The sequence below is a fragment of the Nanorana parkeri genome, unplaced genomic scaffold (assembly GCF_000935625.1).
Source record: "Nanorana parkeri isolate BGI_ZX_2015 unplaced genomic scaffold, ASM93562v1 scaffold1846, whole genome shotgun sequence".
Taxonomy (NCBI): domain Eukaryota; kingdom Metazoa; phylum Chordata; class Amphibia; order Anura; family Dicroglossidae; genus Nanorana; species Nanorana parkeri.
Genome location: NW_017308114.1, coordinates 177,057 through 192,616, shown reverse-complemented (window position 1 = coordinate 192,616; position 15,560 = coordinate 177,057). Strand labels below are relative to the sequence as shown.

At 44.3% G+C, this 15,560-nt stretch overlaps 1 protein-coding gene across 1 annotated transcript in view; it reads left to right on the top strand.

Moving 5' to 3' along the window:
- Nucleotides 1–15,560, top strand: part of LOC108799884 (transient receptor potential cation channel subfamily M member 2-like) — an 85,797-nt gene that overhangs the window by 27,774 nt on the left and 42,463 nt on the right. Inside the window, exons 9-18 of the mRNA XM_018571818.1 lie at nt 2,058–2,258; nt 2,523–2,625; nt 4,464–4,585; nt 4,852–5,175; nt 8,151–8,279; nt 8,650–8,779; nt 9,505–9,650; nt 13,661–13,773; nt 14,887–14,982; nt 15,090–15,216. Coding sequence (XP_018427320.1) covers nt 2,058–2,258; nt 2,523–2,625; nt 4,464–4,585; nt 4,852–5,175; nt 8,151–8,279; nt 8,650–8,779; nt 9,505–9,650; nt 13,661–13,773; nt 14,887–14,982; nt 15,090–15,216 — 1,491 coding nt within the window. The remainder of the gene's footprint in view (nt 1–2,057; nt 2,259–2,522; nt 2,626–4,463; nt 4,586–4,851; nt 5,176–8,150; nt 8,280–8,649; nt 8,780–9,504; nt 9,651–13,660; nt 13,774–14,886; nt 14,983–15,089; nt 15,217–15,560) is intronic.

Genomic DNA, 15,560 nt, shown 5'->3' with positions numbered 1-15,560 from the left:
AATTTTCCTTTCTTGACGCCAGTGCATGGCAGCATACGGGACCCTCCCATGGCTTTCGCATTGAGTTCTTGTTACGAGAATGGTGGCCTTGGGAGGCGTGTTTTCTATTTATAGTATAACTGGTCCTGTGATCGGGCAAGGGGCGGAGCTAAACCCATTTGTATGCTGCCATGTATTGGCATCAGGAAAGGAAAATTACCGACAGGTACGTATACAATTTTCCGTTATATATAAATCACAAGGAGGTACTTATTAGGTAAAAGAGTGTCTTGAAAAGTCGAGGAGGATGAAACGCATTGAGTGGAATTTGTTGATGCCACTTCTCTCCGGGGAGTGGGGTGAAGACCGACAAACCGGATTACTTTCTGGACTTGTAAGTGCATTTGCTTTTTATATTCATGCCTTATGTAAAAAATGTTATCCTATAAGTACCCCCTTGTGTTTTATATATGATGGATTATCGAGATACATGGTGACACTGGAGTGGTTGGAAAAGAGGTTATAGTTGTCTACATGCTTTCCTGAAAGAGAATTCTACAGAGATGCCTCGGATTATTTGACTATTCTGAGGAATAACGGTGGATGTGATTTCCCATGAAGAACCTCTGATGCATTAAGTAGCAATCTGACCTTTGTATATTCATCCATCAGGTCACATTCTATCTGGTGAGTGTGTGGAGGTTGATGGGAGCACGATGGTGTATTACATGGACGCACATCTTGGATTATTGGCAAAAGCACTTGAAATAGACTATTTGTAATTTAGATATTGATGGACATGCTTAAGTATGGACTATTTATATACACTTTATTGCCAAAAATATTGGGACGCCTTTACACGCACATGAACTTTAATGGCATCCCAGTCTTAGTCCGTAGGGATCAATATTGGGTTGGCTCCGCCCTTTGCCGCCATAACAGCTCCGCCTCTTCTGGGAAGGCGTCCGCAAGGTTTAGGAGTGTGACTAATGAAATGTTGGACCATTTGTGAGGTCAGGTACTGATGTTGGGGGAGGGGCTCGCAGTCTCCGCTCTAATTCATCCCAAAGGTGTTCTATCGGGTTGAGGTCAGGACTCTGTGCAGGCCAGTCACGTTCCTCCACCCCAAACTCCCCCATCCGTGTCTTTATGGACCTTGCTTTGTGCACTGGTGCGCACTCATGTTGGAACAGGAAGGGGCCGTCCCCAAACTGTTCCCACATAGTTGGGAGCATGAAATTGTACAAAATGTCTTGGTGTGCTGATGCCTTAAGAGTTCCCTTCACTGGAACTAAGGGGCCAAGCCCAACCCCTGAAAAACAACCCCCCCCCATAATCCCCCCTCCACCAAACTTTACACTTGGCACAATGCAGTCAGGCAAGTACCGTTCTCCTGGCAACCGCCAAACCCAGACACGTCCATCGGATTGCCAGACAGAGAAGCGTGATTGGTCACTCCAGAGAACACGTCTCCACTTCTCTAGAGTCCAGTGGCGGCGTGCTTTACACCACGGCATCCCACGCTTTGCATTGCACTTGGTGATGTGCGGCTTGGATGCAGCTGCTCGGCCATGGAAACCCGTTCCATGAAGCTCTCTACGCACTGTTGTTGTGCCAATCTGAAGGCCGGAGGTCTGTAGCTATTGACTCTGCAGACAGTTGGCGACTTCTGCACACTGTGCGATGAGCATGCGCTGACCCCGCTCTGTCATTTTACGTGGCCTACCACTTCCTGGCTGAGTTGCTGTTCCCAGTTGCTTCCACTTTGTTATAATACCGCTAACAGGTGACCGCGGAATATTTAGTAGCAAGGAAATGTTACTTCTCCTGCCTTCTCCAAACTCTTCACCCTTTTGTGAATAACCCTGATAGTCTTTTATAGAGAGGACCTTATTATTATTCATTTTTCACATTTTGTCACATGGTGTAGAAGCAATGTGTTTATATGACTAAGTTCTATAAATGCCATAGAGATTTCTATTTAAACAGTCGTTTGCCTTAAATGGGCCAAAAACTATTTTCCACTCTAGACTATAGTTCATTTTCTTCTGTCCAATGTTCTCATTGCTCTTACACAGACCATCTACAGTTCCATGTGTAACAACACCCCGTGTGTCATCGTGGAGGGTTCTGGTCGAGTTGCTGACATCATCGCACAAGTGGCAAATCTTAGTTCCTCCAGAATTACCATCAACCTCATTAAAGAGAAACTGCGGAATCTTTTCTCGGACTCGTATGAAAGTTTCACAGAAGCTCAAATCATCATGTGGACCAAGAAAGTGAGTGATGACCACACAATGCCTCATTGTTTCTTTTTTTCTTTACCTCTAAAATATATACAGTCTAATGCCTTCTACACTGTATAGTCACATGAAGTACCCTGGTATTGGTTTGCTTCTGAGTTCTTCTAAAAGTACATTTCCTAAATTCTGGTTTTGAACCTCTACTAGTTGTGAATGTCTTTGAAAGTCTTTGGATAAAATATAACCTTGACCTCATTGCAGATATTCACACGTGTCTCCAAATTTCTCCTGTGTCCACAGATACAAGACATTGTCCGCATGGGGTCCCTGCTCACCATCCTCCGGGAGGAGAAGGTTGGGGATCAAGGGATGGATGTGGCAATTCTGCAAGCTTTGTTGAAAGGTCAGAGATTGACACCAGCAGACAAAACATCTCTCTGAGGCTCCGTAGTGCAAGATGTATCCTCTTTCATCTAGATCAGGGGTCTCAAAACTCCGGCCCTCCAGCTGTGATGAAACTACAAATCTCATGAGGCTTTGCAAGATTCTCACAGACATGACTCCCGGAGAGAGATGCATCATGGGTTTTGTAGTTTCACCCCACAGCTGGAGGGCTGGAGGTTTGAGACCTCTGATCTAGATACTTGCTCATTAAAGTGTATCTCTAGCCAGAACTTTTTTCTTTTAGTTTTTGATAGCATAGGGAAGGTTTAGATTTCCTATCAGGCTGTATCGGTCTCTGTGTCTCTGCTGGAAAGAATAACCCTCAAATATATTGTTCTGATGACCTTTGCCACCAAGACACAACATGATAGGAAATCCACAATTTTACAGTTGTCACCAGAACAGTTGTCACCGGAGGTGAGGGGCACCTGTTCCAGTGCCTGCAGATTTCCCTTCATTTACTGCTGTACATCCAGAACAGAAAGTGAACATCCAACAAAACTCAGGCAGCAATAAAATGCATTCCTTACTCTATTCAAAACTTACAGGGTTATTCACAAAAGGGTGAAGAGTTTGGAGAAGGCCGGAGAAGTAACCATTCTAGGACAACATCGCTGATTTGGAAAAAGTCTCCAATTCAACTCACTTTCCAGTTCAGCGATGTTGTCCTAGATTGTTCCCTTCTCCTGCCTTCTCCAAACTCCTCACCATTTTATGAATAACCCTGTAAATAAAAACCATTGTGAAAAACAATATTGTGCCGAGCTAATAATCATACATATCTAATAAATTGAAACATATATAAGTGAGTCACATATATGAGCCTTCAAACAAATGAGGCATAGAAAATATCTACACAAAGACAACAAAGCAATATAGACAATAAAAAGTCTCAAGGAAAAAACAAAAGCAAACAATGGTGATTGTGCAAAACAAAAACAAAAAATCCTTCAGATGATTCGCAGCCAATCTGCATATAACTCTCAGGCAAGGATAATCACACAATGCAGGCAGACCTTCACCTCCACCCAGTGAGTGATGACAACAAGTGAGTGCTCACCTGGGGAGGTAGACCTACAGAGCTAGGTCAAATGCGCTTTTTCCCTTCTTAATGGGGGAGGGAAGCCCATGCACAGAAAAGGCGATAAGGTCTCCTCAGATCACAGGTACCAGTATAAATCCAGGTGGAAAGAGAAAAAGGACAAGGACATAGTGCGTAACGTCCAATAAAAATGCAATTTATTAAATATAAAATGTGTACTCACAATGATATAAACAGTACAGGCATTAGATACAATTTAATGACATTAGAAGCCTTACTAATGACACCTTTGACTGTTTCCAAACGTCACTGTCATTTTACTGAGTGCCCCTTACCGTGTGGTATTTTTTGTCAGGAACCCCTGAAGTGAGGGCAGATACTGTAAGTACAATATACACGTCTCCGCCAATACCTCATGCTTCATAACAATAATAAAATAATCCTCAAGTTCGCTTTTACAGATCACGTATTTGTTACGCCTTTAGGCTGTTACTTCGAAAGTAGTTGAGTTTGCAGATGTCCCCCAAAGAACCGGCATGAAGTACCCTAGGTGGACCCGTAGCTTTGCCTGGAAGCCTTTGCCGGGGAGGTCAGGAGAGAGTGGTCAGTTTATATATCCCCACCAGTTACTGGTTAGGGTGTGGAGAAGCCAACAAATACATGAAGGGGCACAGAAACACTATGGCGACCTACTAAGGGAAGTCTTCCTAGAACGTAAGAAGGCATCATATAATGACCATAGATCTCTCTTTCAGCCTCTCACAGTGCAGAATACAATGGCCAGGAGAACTGGGACCATCAGCTGAAACTCGCCGTGTCCTGGAACCGGCCAGACATTGCAGAAACTCAGATCTTTACTGAAGACTGGACATGGAAGGTTGGACAAACTTACTCTTTGTTGTCACTTCTGACCCGTTCATTGCTTCCCCTCATTGTGATTATCATGATAAAATTCTATGTTGTCTCTAGTCAGCCATGCATTATATTCTGATATGACCACAAGGTAGGAACATATACAGTATTTTAGCATGGTTAAGTTGTACTTTTATTACGCCGGAAACAGAATTTGTGGTGACTTACTGAAGTCTTGTTGACGTTTGCTAAATGTTTCCAATGTAAAGCTTCTTCTTGCTTGTCTTCTAGCCCTCAGATCTGTATGACTGCCTGACATTGTCATTCATTGAAGACAAGCCTTCATTTGTGCGCCTGTTCCTGGAGCGTGGAGTCAGTCTGTCGGAGTACCTCACCTGGGAGACTCTCACCAACTTGTACAACAATACAGATCCGTCCAGTTCAATTCACAGCAAACTTGAGAGACACGCCACAGTGGAGGGATCAAAGGAAGTTGTTGTATCTTCCATAGAACTTCATCATGTCTCCCGTGTCCTGCAAGAGCTTTTGGGAGACCTTACAGAGCCCCTGTACCCGGAAGCCAAGCGTAAGCGTATGGCACAAGTCAACATCAAGGTGATGAATGTGGCCTTTGTAAAATGAGAAGAACCTGAAATTCTCAGACACAGACTCAGAATGATATTTATAGATCCTGCCAGGAAATAAGACATTGGGGCGCATTTACTGAACGTTTGGGACCTGGTAGTCTTATGTTACAGGTTAAGGCTTTCTGTATCTCAGAAGAGCATATAGTATGGCGGCTTTGTAGGAGATATAAGGATTAGAAAACAATGGTCTTTTATTTAGGGATGAGTGGAGTGATTTCTTCGGAATTAAGTTACTTAGGTGAAATTTGCTTGAAAAACTCTAATGTTCTGTAGTCATAAGGTATCTATGTTTTTAGAAGGTCCATTTAGGGTGCTTTAGTATGTTTACTGAGCTTTATATTTGTGGGCTCTCTCCTTTTTCTCTGTGTTGTGCTATTGGTAACTAGGCAGATATAGCTCAAGGAAATAGGGCTCTTCAGCTACCCAATAATGTCATTAGGAATGTCCCAGACCCACTGACTTGGTGATAAATGTTCTCTCAGGGTGAAGTTCTTGTCCTCAGATTGTTGAGAATGATGGGCACCAGTCACTTTGCTTAGGTTTTAAGATATTTAATAGCCCATGTGCACAAAGATAGTGAGAAGGAAGGTGAAGGGAGCACAGGATACCTGTATGTGTACTTAAACACAGTCCTTGGTCTTTTGCATGTCTTCCAGACTTCCTGGGTCACTCTCTCATTGGGCTCTACTGGCTGGGCACTTAGACTTGACAACTGAGGTTCAAGTTACAAATGTAAGCCGGCAAAAAAATTGTTTTGTCTAGTTTCGGATGTTTCATTATTTCGTTTTTCGGGATTCGAGTCTGAAAGTCAATTCGTTTAGGCATTCGGATGATTTTGAAATTTTGTTAACTTTCAGATGAGTGAAATGATCATTACGATGACATTTTTTTGCAGAAAAGTGACATTTACAGGGCTATTCATAAAATGGTGAAGAGTTTGGAGAAGGCCGGAGAAGTGAACAATCTAGGACAACATAGCTGAACTGGAAAGTGAGCTGAATTGGGGAATTGATGCAAATCGGCTATTTTGGCCTAGATTGTTCACCTCTCTGGCCTTCTCCAAACTCTTCACCCTTTTGTGAATAGCCCTGTAAATGTTTAGGTCTGGTAGGAGGGATGTTAGGGGACCCCTCATGAAAAAAACAAAACAGCATGCGGTTCCCTGACAATTAATACCAGACCTGTTAAGTCTGGTACGAATATTATAGGGGAACCCTAACACCAAAAAACCCCCAAAAAACTTGCAGTCCCCCCTAAAATCCCTTACCAGACCCTTAATCTGGGCAGCAGCCTGGCAGGGCAGGAAACGGAAGGGGGGGGGAGGGACGAGCAAGCGAGCGGCCCTCCCTCCATCCACCATACTCGGCAATGGGAGGGCGAACTTTCTCTCTAAGGTCTGCTTCACATCAGGCAGGGGGTGGTGCAATAGCAAGCCTGCTATTGGTTATTGCACTTTAAAATAGCCAATATCAGAATGGCTGCCTCCCACTGCCTTCTGTCAGTCCGCAGACGAGCGGACCTGGGAGAGAAAGTTCTCTTTCAGGTCCACTGCTCTGCTGATTGACAGAAGGCAGTGGGCAGAGCAATAGCCAGGTTAGCAATAGAAAGGTTACTGTGGCGCTTTCAAATGTACCACCTCCATATGGGGGACAACCGCAGTACTGCTCCTTCTAGGTTTAACTGCACTCCACGGCAGCCAGTAACTTCACAGTGACCTCCCAGGAGGGGAGATCCCCGCAACTTCCCACACCATGAGGCTTTAGGACAAGACAGATGGTCAAAGATGCATGGAAAAAAACCCTGGAGGCAAGACCCATGCGCCAGGAAGTGCCTCCGAAATTTAACGCTCCCAGCATGCACAGCAAGCACATCTTTAACATGTAATCTAACATGGTTATCTCTGGAACACCGTGCTGGGACAAGCTCAATACAGCATGTTACATAGTATTTGGGGTTGAATAAAGACATACGTCCATCAAGTCCAACCCATATAGGTCCACGCATCATCTCATTCTTAGGGATACTGGTATCCCTGGATTTTATGGTCCCTCAAGAAATTGTCCAAACGTTTCTTGAACAAATCTACACTCTTGGCTGAAATCACTGCCGATGGCCGATGTGACTGATCTAATGACTCCATACTTAGAGAGCACAAGCCAGCACACTTCTAAGCTGACCAACATCTCACAACCAGATTACAAAAAGAATTTAGGGACACACTACATCCATACATGTGCATTTTATTTGTTATATTTATACTGTTGCTTAAATATTTTTTATTTGACTATTTTTGGCTGTCTGTGCTTTATGTAAAAAAAAGGTAAAAAAAACCCCAAGCAATTCAGTGGCTGGTTTTGACAGGCCCAGGATAATAAAAGCCTCTGTAAACGCTCATTAGCATTTAAAGTCAATTGCACCCTTAAAAACCCACAAAAATTACCTTAATTACCTATATCTCATCCATACCTATATTGACTGGTGCCTGTCTCTGGCTTTTTTCTCATATGTTGCTCTCTCAACTATTCCTCCTTTTAAGTCACTTTGTACTCCTTCTACTAAACCTCTACGTTCTGTCTCTCTGCTGCTTTTAGTTCTTAAACAGGCCACCAGTCCGGAAGGGGGTGCAGATAGTACTATTCAGTCGGTAGAGTTAGGATCTCTAATTTGTATATTCTTTCTTGACATTTTCTCTGTTTTGCCCATCTCTCTCTGTTTTCCTCCTTCTTAATTATCTCACCCCTTACTTCTTGAGAATGGTTGGCGTTGATGTGGATGGAAGTAAATGGAATAGGTAAAAGTCATGATATGAACCACCTCCTGTTGTAGGATCTCCTTTAATTTTGATGACCTGCGATGACCACCTGGTGTATCAAAGAAAAAAATGACAATTATATGTTAGCATTGGTTAAAAACATGAGTCTGATATGAATTTTGTATCCTCAGATGAATGGGAAAGTGGGAGCTATGAAGAAAAACAAAAAACACCAGCAGATGGACCACCCCGTGAGGGATCTTCTCATCTGGTGCATCGTGCAAAACCGGGCTGAGTTGGCGGACATCATCTGGAATCTGGTAGAAAAATACTCTTCCATCCAGTCTTTGCCTTTTTTTCCCGCCAGTTGCCGATGTTCTGCAGCACAGGGTGTACCCATCCTCAGTGATCAGAAAATTAGAGATATAACAATGGACTTTCATTATGGTGGGCTTTAAAACTCATGAAAAAATAAATGCCTATCAACAGGTTTTCCTTTTTTTTTTAGTATCAGCCTAAGACAATTGTTCCTCATTGTTCTCTGATACAAAATGTCATGTTTTATTTGATGGATCAGTCCACAAACATTTACATTTATTTCATTTAATATTACAATTATTAGAATAAAGTGAAAAAAACAAAAATTTCCTCTAGATCTGGCCTAATGCTTTCATTTCCTTCTCCTGACAGAATCAGGACAATGTGGCCGGAGCCCTGGCCTGCACCAAAATCCTGAAGGCTCTTTCTAAGGAGGAGGAAGACTCTGAGAGCGTGGAGGAGATGACAGCACTTGCAAACATCTATGAGGAACGAGCTGCAGGTAAGACGTATATTTTAACATTACAGCGTTCAGTTTAATGGGGAACGGGAGGTATGAGTGCCCTGTTCACTGCAGCTTCAAATCCAATAGGGAACAGGAGGTGGGAAAAAACTGTGGTGGTTGTCTGTCGCAGAGGCGCCCGTGTGGTTGTGGGTTATGTAGGCAGTGACAGATTGCCATATAGTATCCAGCTGCACATGTTTGTACACACACCATAGATCTGAAAAAGTGACTTGGAGTCACAAAACGCGTTTTTTTTGCGTTTTTACAAATGATATCAATTGAATTAAGATTCACTATATCATCGGGACTTTACTCTGAATCAGTCAAGCCTACAACACCCACAACCACACGGGCTCCTATGCAACAGACAGCCACCATGGGTTTTCTCCAATAATCTTCAATCCAGTGTGGTGAGTTTCCTCTTCCGGGCTTATTGATGCCCCAGGTCATTGAACTCACTTACTGTGAGTCCAAGGTGCAGGTTGGAGCCTTGACACCTTGGGCTCACAGGAAGTGGGACTTTTGCAGCATTCAATATCTACCCTCTGTCAGAGGAAAGGGAGGGCTAAAAGAACCCTTGACATAATTGGACCCGGGTGAAGGCCACCAGTCTGCAGGTGGAGCTATTTTTAAACTTGTTTTCCCCATCTCCTTACTACATGATAAAAAAAGCCTTTCAATCCTTCTACCCATTCATTCCTCCTATCCCTTTCCCTGAACAGGAGTGTTTTCTGAATGTTATCGCGGTGATGATAAACGAGCAGAACTTCTCTTGATCCATGTCACCTCCAAATGGGGAAGGACCACAGCCCTGGAACTGGCTCAGGAGTCTCAAGCTTTGACCTTCATGTCACAAGGAGGTGTCCAGGTTTGTCTGCCATGTATTTTTTTGCCTGACCTAATATAATATGCCCAATACAGAAATGTATAGCCTATCCTCACTCTGAACTGACATATTGTGAATCTCAAGGTCTGCATTATATATCCAGCCATAAGGCATGAGGCACCAAGGTCTTCATGGAAATGCTGTATTTCTCTGTTACAGTTGAAATGTAGGAAAAAGTCAGTACTCCCTGTAACGTACGTATGTAAATTAACCTTCAGTCCTACCAAGCATTAACCAGTCCCCTCCCCTTTTCTAATTACATCCGTTCCTCATGAGTCCCCTCCAGTCACCTTTAGTCTCAGCCAGCTCCCACCAATCCAACTAGTCCATTCTAGTTACCCCCTGTGACGGACTGCACCATCACTTTGCTAGTAATCGGTGGGTAAGAGGCCAGTCTGCAGCCCCCTCCAACTAGCAAAGTGATGGTGCAGTCCGTCACACCCCCATTCCCCTACATTTTACCTTCAATCACCTCCGGTCACCTGCATTCCCCTCTAGTCTGCTCTGGTCCCAGTTAGCTTCAGTTACTTCTATTTTCCCCCAGTCACCTCCAGCCCCTCCATTCTCTTTAAGTCAACTCCAGTCACCGACCTTCCCCTCAAGTCTACTCCATGCAAATCTATTAACCTGAAATCTACTCCAGTAACCTCCAGTCATTTCCAGTCCCTTCCTGTCACCTTCAGACACAACCTTTTACCTCGAGACACCTCTAGTCACTTACAGTACTCTCCAGACACAAGTAATAACCTCCAGACACCTCCAGTTACTTCCAGTTTCCTCTTACGCCATCCAGTGTCCCAGTCTTCTAGAGTTCCCTCCAGTCTAATTAGTTCCCTGCAGTTTCCTCTTATCCCCTCCAGTCTCCCTGCAGTCACCTCCAATCTTCTCTTGTTTCCAGTCTCCTAAAGTCCCCTCTAGTCTTTTCAGTCTTCTCCAGTCTCCTCCAGCCACCTCCAGTCTCATAGCGCCCTCTTCAGAAGTTTCCAGCCACCATGATCTTTTCTGCAGTATATTTTAAAATATAATCAGTTTCTTTTACTCAGGCAGTGAAACAAGTAGCTTTTGCCTAGTTTTTCTTCTGACTTAGTCAGCAGTTTTACGTGCTAAGGGGCAGATAAAAATGGTGCAATCTCTTGGTCAGGCATTCTGGAAATAAAAATATTGGAACTCGCTCTGTACTGACCTTCACAGCGAAATAGCCAAAAGCTGTCTGGCTCTTGCACCCACCCACAGGGCCAGATTTACTCTCTCTGTTGCCCCAATGCCAGATTCCTCAATGCACCCCGGTGTATGCAGGCTGCATACAAGTGATCTCGGCAACATCGCTGAGACCACTTGTACAAAACAAGTGGCGGCTTCCCCGCTGTACATTTAGCTCTGCTTGCTCACAGCAGGGCTAAATGTAGAAATCAACTACCCACCCGGCGCCCGGGAATTGCATGTCCTTGTAATATTGGAATGCCAATGTTGTCCCTGTCGGAAATACAACAGCATATTTTTATGTACTGTAATTTGTCTTTTGAGCTGTAGATGGTGCTGTAGTTCAATATTAGTCTCTGTGTGCATGCTTCTCTATGAGACACAGGAAGTTCTTTTCTCTTTCTGTTTTCTTTATAATGCTGTATGCATATGTGTAATGTTCTTCTAAGCAAGTAAAACTTAAAGGAGAACTACGAGGTGAGTGTTTTTCACTCACCTCATAGTTCATAGCCGACCTGTGACAATGAAAGTGTCACAGGTCGGCTCAGTAGATCGGGAGGTGAGCGAACACATACCGGCGTTCGCCCCCCTCTCGATCCTGTCACGGCTCTCTGCCAGGGGAGGGGCTGGATTCCCCCCTCCCCGCTCTCATCCGCCAGCACTGACTGGCGGAACGGACGGGGGAGGGGGCGGGTACAGCTGGCTCTTCCTCTAGATAGGCAGAGCCATCTGTCAGTCATGCAGCTGGGCGGATCCAGACATAATTGTCGGGATCCGCTTCAGCTGTGGCGTCTCAGTATATAGAGAGCTACAGCTCGCGGTATACTGAGCCTAGGGTGATGGAAGGAAGCTAGTTTGTGTCCTCCCGTTACCCTAAGGAGAACTATGGGGAAAAGCCCTGACCCCCATAGTTCTCCATTAATTTAGCATTCCTCAAGATCTCATCTTCATCTAAACACAACCAACAGTCCCTTACATCTTATGTTTTTTTAAATGCCATCCTCTTCTCATTGATATGCTGTTTACTATCAGATTCAGCCACGCAGGTTTACCTGTTGTTTTTTTTATTTCTGTTGCCCAAAGATATGCATTGGCTAATGCCATTGTTTACTATATCCTTAAAACAATCTCACCTATCCTCAGCGTTCTTTGTTAGAATTAACCGGTCCCATTTGGTATCATGCAGTAAGGTTGGCAGTTTACCAAAGTTTGCCTTTTTGAGGTTTTGAGTTCTTGTCAAACCGCCATGCCTCTCTTTGTTGTACACTTCTGTAAATGTAATCACTCTATGATCACTGTCACCCAAGTTTTCCCAAGTTGCTTTGACTGCAACTATCTCCACATTGTTTGAAATGATTAGATCTCATATTGCATTCATCGTGGCTGGGACTTCCACCATGTGATCCAAGAAACTGTCCCTCAATAAGTTCAGGAAACGGGAAGCCTTGGTTGAGTGTGCGGTTCCTTTAGTCCAGGGGTCAGCAACCTTAAACACTCAAAGAGCCATTTGGACCCGTTTCCCACAGAAAACAAAACACCGGGAGCCACAAAACCCTTTTGCCATCTAAAATGAAGATAACACGGCATACATCATTTTTTACCTTTATGCTATGTATATAGGTATATGTGGGCTTAGTAACGCACTGGACTCGGGGCTTACCTGAGACCCCACCTGAGTGTGACCCTGCAGAGCACACCATAGATCCTGCACAGCCCATCTGAGACTATCTATGGTGGGCTCTGCAGGGCCTCAGGTGGGCTGGTCCCTTTCACTGTACTTCCTCCTAACTCCTCTTACCTAGTGCTGCTGGGGCCAGGCCTCCTCCACCCCCTCCCCTGTCACCTCTGCCATGCCGCCCCTGGTACAGCTGATACTCATGTAAGAGGCCCCCCAGGCTGCCCAGACCCCTCACATGGGTACCGGCCATACACACACTTCTCCTCTCCCGCTGTCTGTTACTAGGGATGCAGCAGGGAGAGGAGGTGAGTCACAGGACCCTGCACTGCTGCATATTCCACTAGAGGGTTGCCCAGGACCGGACCTCACTGGACCCCCCCACAGCCTCAGGCTGGAAAGGGAGCCGCATCAGAGGGATGAAAGAGCCACATGCAGCTCCGGAGCCGCAGGTTGCTGACCCCTGCTTTAGTCCAATCAATGTTGGGATAATTGAAGCCCTCCATTATAATAATGTTTCCTTGTTTCCCAGCCATTTCAATCTGTGAGAGGAGCTGAGTCTCCTCTCCCTCCTTTATGTTGGGGGGTCTATAGCATACACCCACAATCCGTTTTAAAGTAGGCCCATTCTTATTTAGCTCCAGCCACAAAGACTCCACACCATCACAATTGTCATTAGTGAGGTTGTCTCGCATGTTCACTTTCAGATCACTCTTCACATACATGCACACCTCTCCTCTCCTTCTACCGACCCCGTGCCTCCAAAATAGGTGATACTCTTGTATATTAACTGCCTAATGATGCGAGCTGTCCAGCCAGGTTTCTGACTGTTACTTCCATCAAGCGGAAGTCCTCCTCGAGTAATAGAATTTCAAGATCCTCCACTTTGGTAGTTAAACCTCAAGCATTTGTGCTCATACCCTTTAATCTAGTGTTACGTGGTTTATTTTTTGCCCATTTCTGAATTGCCCAGATATCTTGGGGCAGCCATATAGTATCTCTTAGGGTAGCCAGAGATCATAGTATTTCTATTGCTCATTACTCTGATTTCTGATACCCTACCCTCCTGTGCCACATGAAACAATATAAAGAAAAACTGTCCAATGTCTTCCCGCAGATGCTTCTCACAAAGACCTGGTGGGGGAACCTCTCAGTGGACAATGGCTTCATCCAGATTTTGCTGTGTATGTTGCTCGTCCCTCTCATTTACAGCGGCCTCATCGGCTACAGGTCAGTCATTTCTCCCATTACAGTTATTTATAGATTGCTGAGTATTCTGCCATCCGGATGTCTGGTCATCAGTGTGAATATCAATGGTGAAAGGCCAGCCAGTGTCTGCGTAGTTGGGGGGGCTTAGCAATGGTGGATCTCTGTGATTCGCGCCCAGGGCAGAGCAACCACCAACTCTGCAAAAATACTGATCTTTAACCAGTGAGGATAACACGTGAAAGCTCGGTAGTATTCCGATACCAACGGTCACAGGCCGGAGCAGCTACACATAAAATATCATCTAACCTGGCCTGGCATAGGAGGTACAAATTCGGTCAGGACAGATCTGGGGGCTATGACCAGCTGAACTACAGGCAAATAGATAAAACACATATATTGTGTGTATCTTTCATTGTTTTAAACCCCCATTCCTCAATGCCCCATCTTTTCTAACTAAGAATACCTAAACACCTTCCCCAATGATCTTTTGTGTACAAGAGATTAGGGAAAAGTAATAAAAAGAAAGATTTTATGATATTTAAGGAATATTAAACTGTTCTAAAGGGTTTTTTTGAGTCAGGAGTTTTGCTTTAAGGTGCCAATACACCTATAGATTATCTGCCGATTTTCTGTGGTCAGCTGGAAAAATGTGCAACAGATTGGCCCAGGTGGAGATTACTCCATCCACACAGTTAAGTGTAGATGGAGGAATCTGTTGCACCTTTTCCATCTGACCACAGAAAATCTGCAGATAATTGTAAGGGGTGTGGCCAGCTTTAGGCACTGAAAATGTTAGTTTTGGACTTTGATTTTTTACTGATCTTGTTGTTGATCCAACATGGGACCATGTGCAATGGAATCAATGGGATTGGTGTTATTGGAAAGGGCTGATTGCAGTTTAACAGGACAAGTGAGCTGCCCTGGGCTATCAGACATGCCAGGCCTCCTCCATATCACTAGACTGGCCAGTTTGGTGTCCAGGCCTGATCAATAGTATATAGAAGATTACAGATGAAGAAACAATTTCTAAGGTATCACAGATATATAGTCAATAATATCTCTTGTTATGCTTATATGTCATACACTCAGTTCCTGTCGATGTTTAAACCAGTTCTTGCACCGCTTTTATTGTAGGAAAGGCTTCACAAACTCCCCGTCTTTCCTCGATGCAACTTCAAGCGAGCGGAGAAATCGGAGTGTTCGCCAAGGTCCTGAGGAAACATCAAGGAGGTAAGGCAGAGTGGACATCCTCAGTTATTATATTACCAAATCCGGATTAAATATTATTAGTGTTGACACTGACTATTATGAGCCATGTAATTACCATGTGCTCATAGAGATGAGACGCCTCAAGATTACAACTGTATAAACACAGAGGAGCTAACTGATTCTGTGGCCTGTGCCCACCTTATCATCATCATCCTTACCATCCTGGAGACAGACCCATCTCAGCCCCCTACAGCTGTCAATATCTGCCACCTAGATCAAAGCCACCCATGTCACTGACCATCATCTCACCACAAACCTCTCCATGGTGGTATCCAGCTTCTGATCAAATATCCATCCATAAACTTATTTAATTGCTGAGCTAAGGCCAGGGCCGGATCTACTCTCTCTGTTGCCGTAAGGCCGGGTTCCTCAATGCCTCTCCCCCCCCCAAATGGAGAATGGCAACCTGATGGACGGACGGCAGGGTTTTAATTCTTTTTTTTTATTTTTTCTTTACTATTGTTTTAATTTATATTTTTTTTACTTTTCCATTTTTATTTTTTTTGCTGTGTGATAGCATTTGAAGATGACAGGTTTGC